The 1,863-nt window shown below is 41.4% G+C and overlaps 1 protein-coding gene across 1 annotated transcript in view; it reads left to right on the top strand.

Annotated features, from left to right (window-relative positions):
- The first annotated feature begins 374 nt into the window (after positions 1-374).
- Positions 375-1,863, top strand: part of LOC118415015 (putative ammonium transporter 1) — a 17,677-nt gene continuing 16,188 nt past the window's right edge. The window contains exon 1 of the mRNA XM_035819385.1: positions 375-606. Within this exon, the coding sequence (XP_035675278.1) occupies positions 486-606 (121 nt within the window). The 5' untranslated portion in view covers positions 375-485. The remainder of the gene's footprint in view (positions 607-1,863) is intronic.

Here is a 1,863-nt window from a genome sequence, read left to right as displayed (position 1 = left end):
GTGCTTTCTTTGTACGAAAAATTCCCGTCCTTACAATTGGCTCAGTCTGCCCTTAGCACGTGTTCAGCGCGTGATCACGATTCCTTCACGTGAACACCGCGGCACCGCCTCAGGCCTGTCTCGTCTCAGGTTTCATCACTTCGATTTTTCGCGCCAACTGGTTGAGTCCATTATAAAGGGGTCAGAAATATTTTTAAGTTGTTTTGTATCATATCCTTTTACATTCAATGCTAAAAACTACATATGGAGATAACAAAACTAAATATTTTGTATAATTAAATGTTTTCTTGGATATATGAAATAATTCGAGAGTATCTAAAATGCTAAGAATAGTTTTGCCCCCTCGAGTTAAAAGTGGACCATTCCTAAGCGACCCATAACAAAAGACATAACCCGACACATACACTACACGTCGCACCACAACTTTGTTTCCTCACTTTACGGAGCACCTTGGGCGCACACAGAAGACACATCTCGCAGCAAAAATGCCTGACAACACAACCAACGCCACCGAGGCGCCGGAACTTTCCGTGGAACAACAGCTGAGCGCCCTGCTCGGGAATTCTGACGAGTTTTTCCTTCTGATGATGGGATGTTTCGTCTTTCGTAAGTACAGAAAATATGCGTAACGTTATATTTTCCTTGCGTCATTTATTTATTCCTATACAAGATTTACAGTTATTTACGTTGTAGTAGCGTCATATGACACATGTTTTGATGTTTATAAATTCATAGTCTAAAATGTGGATTTTAGCATATGTTTGTTCGATCGATTCGATGCGCCTGATGTTTTGTTTGGGGGGAACGCGCGCTTTTTAATGAGACACCATCTGGGCTGGGTGAGGCGGAATCAAAATATTTTGAGTTTGATTTGAATTGTCGAGTCATCTGTGTCGCGATCGTGGACCTGAATTTCAAATTAAAGCTATCTATAAGCACTTCAATTTTGTTTTTAACATTATTTTTAAATAGAAAGCCCGATAAAAAAGCATAAAAGACTCCGAAGCCAAACCTGAGACTGCTTGCCGGAGATAGTAGGACAATCCAGCTGACCTGTTTGCATATCGACCGTCCTGAATTTGCAAAATGTTAAAGTACGGGAAATTGCGGAAAGTGAATTGCAAGTCAAAGGACGACTTTTGTAGTACATGAAATTTATTATAATGTCCATTATAATGTCCATAGAAATGTTATGGAAATATATCTGTGTAAAAATCATGCTGTAATCTAGAATTTGCAAAGTTTTAGCCCTTGCCTTGGGATTCAAGACTACTGTAGCCCACTGGACTATGTGAAGGAAAACACAGAAGGAAAACCATGCTGTAGGAGCTGCGACCACAGTATTTATTTAGCAACAGAAAAGTTATGATGGCAAACCAATACAACACTAGGGTTGAAGTCCCTAATCGAACCCTGCCTGTGGAGCTAGATTCCCAGGAATCACAGGATGGCTTACCTCCAAATCTGCAAGGAAGGGGTAGGCTTGATTATAGCTCCAGCAGAGGGAATAGGATGGTGAACTGTAGATCCATAACAACAATATCAACACTGAATGTAAGGACAATCAGGGAGGCACAACGCAGGGAGGAACTGTCGACTAACTTGGCTTTATATGACATTGATGCACTGGGAATACAGGAACATCGTATAGCACATGAGGAAGAGGTCCGGTATGAAAGCATACATGGCAACATGCTGATAACTACATCTGCAAGTAGAAATCGGTCTGGTGCAACTGTTGGAGGAGTGGGTATACTGCTAAGTCCCAAAGCGTACAACTCACTGGCAAAGGTGACTCCATTCAACGAGCGCATACTGATTGCAAACTTCCAGGGAAATCCAGCTACAACAATAATAGTACGT

This window comes from Branchiostoma floridae, chromosome 4 (assembly GCF_000003815.2).
Source record: "Branchiostoma floridae strain S238N-H82 chromosome 4, Bfl_VNyyK, whole genome shotgun sequence".
Taxonomy (NCBI): domain Eukaryota; kingdom Metazoa; phylum Chordata; class Leptocardii; order Amphioxiformes; family Branchiostomatidae; genus Branchiostoma; species Branchiostoma floridae.
Note: the sequence above shows the minus strand (reverse complement) of the source record. Positions and strands in the feature narration are given on the sequence as shown.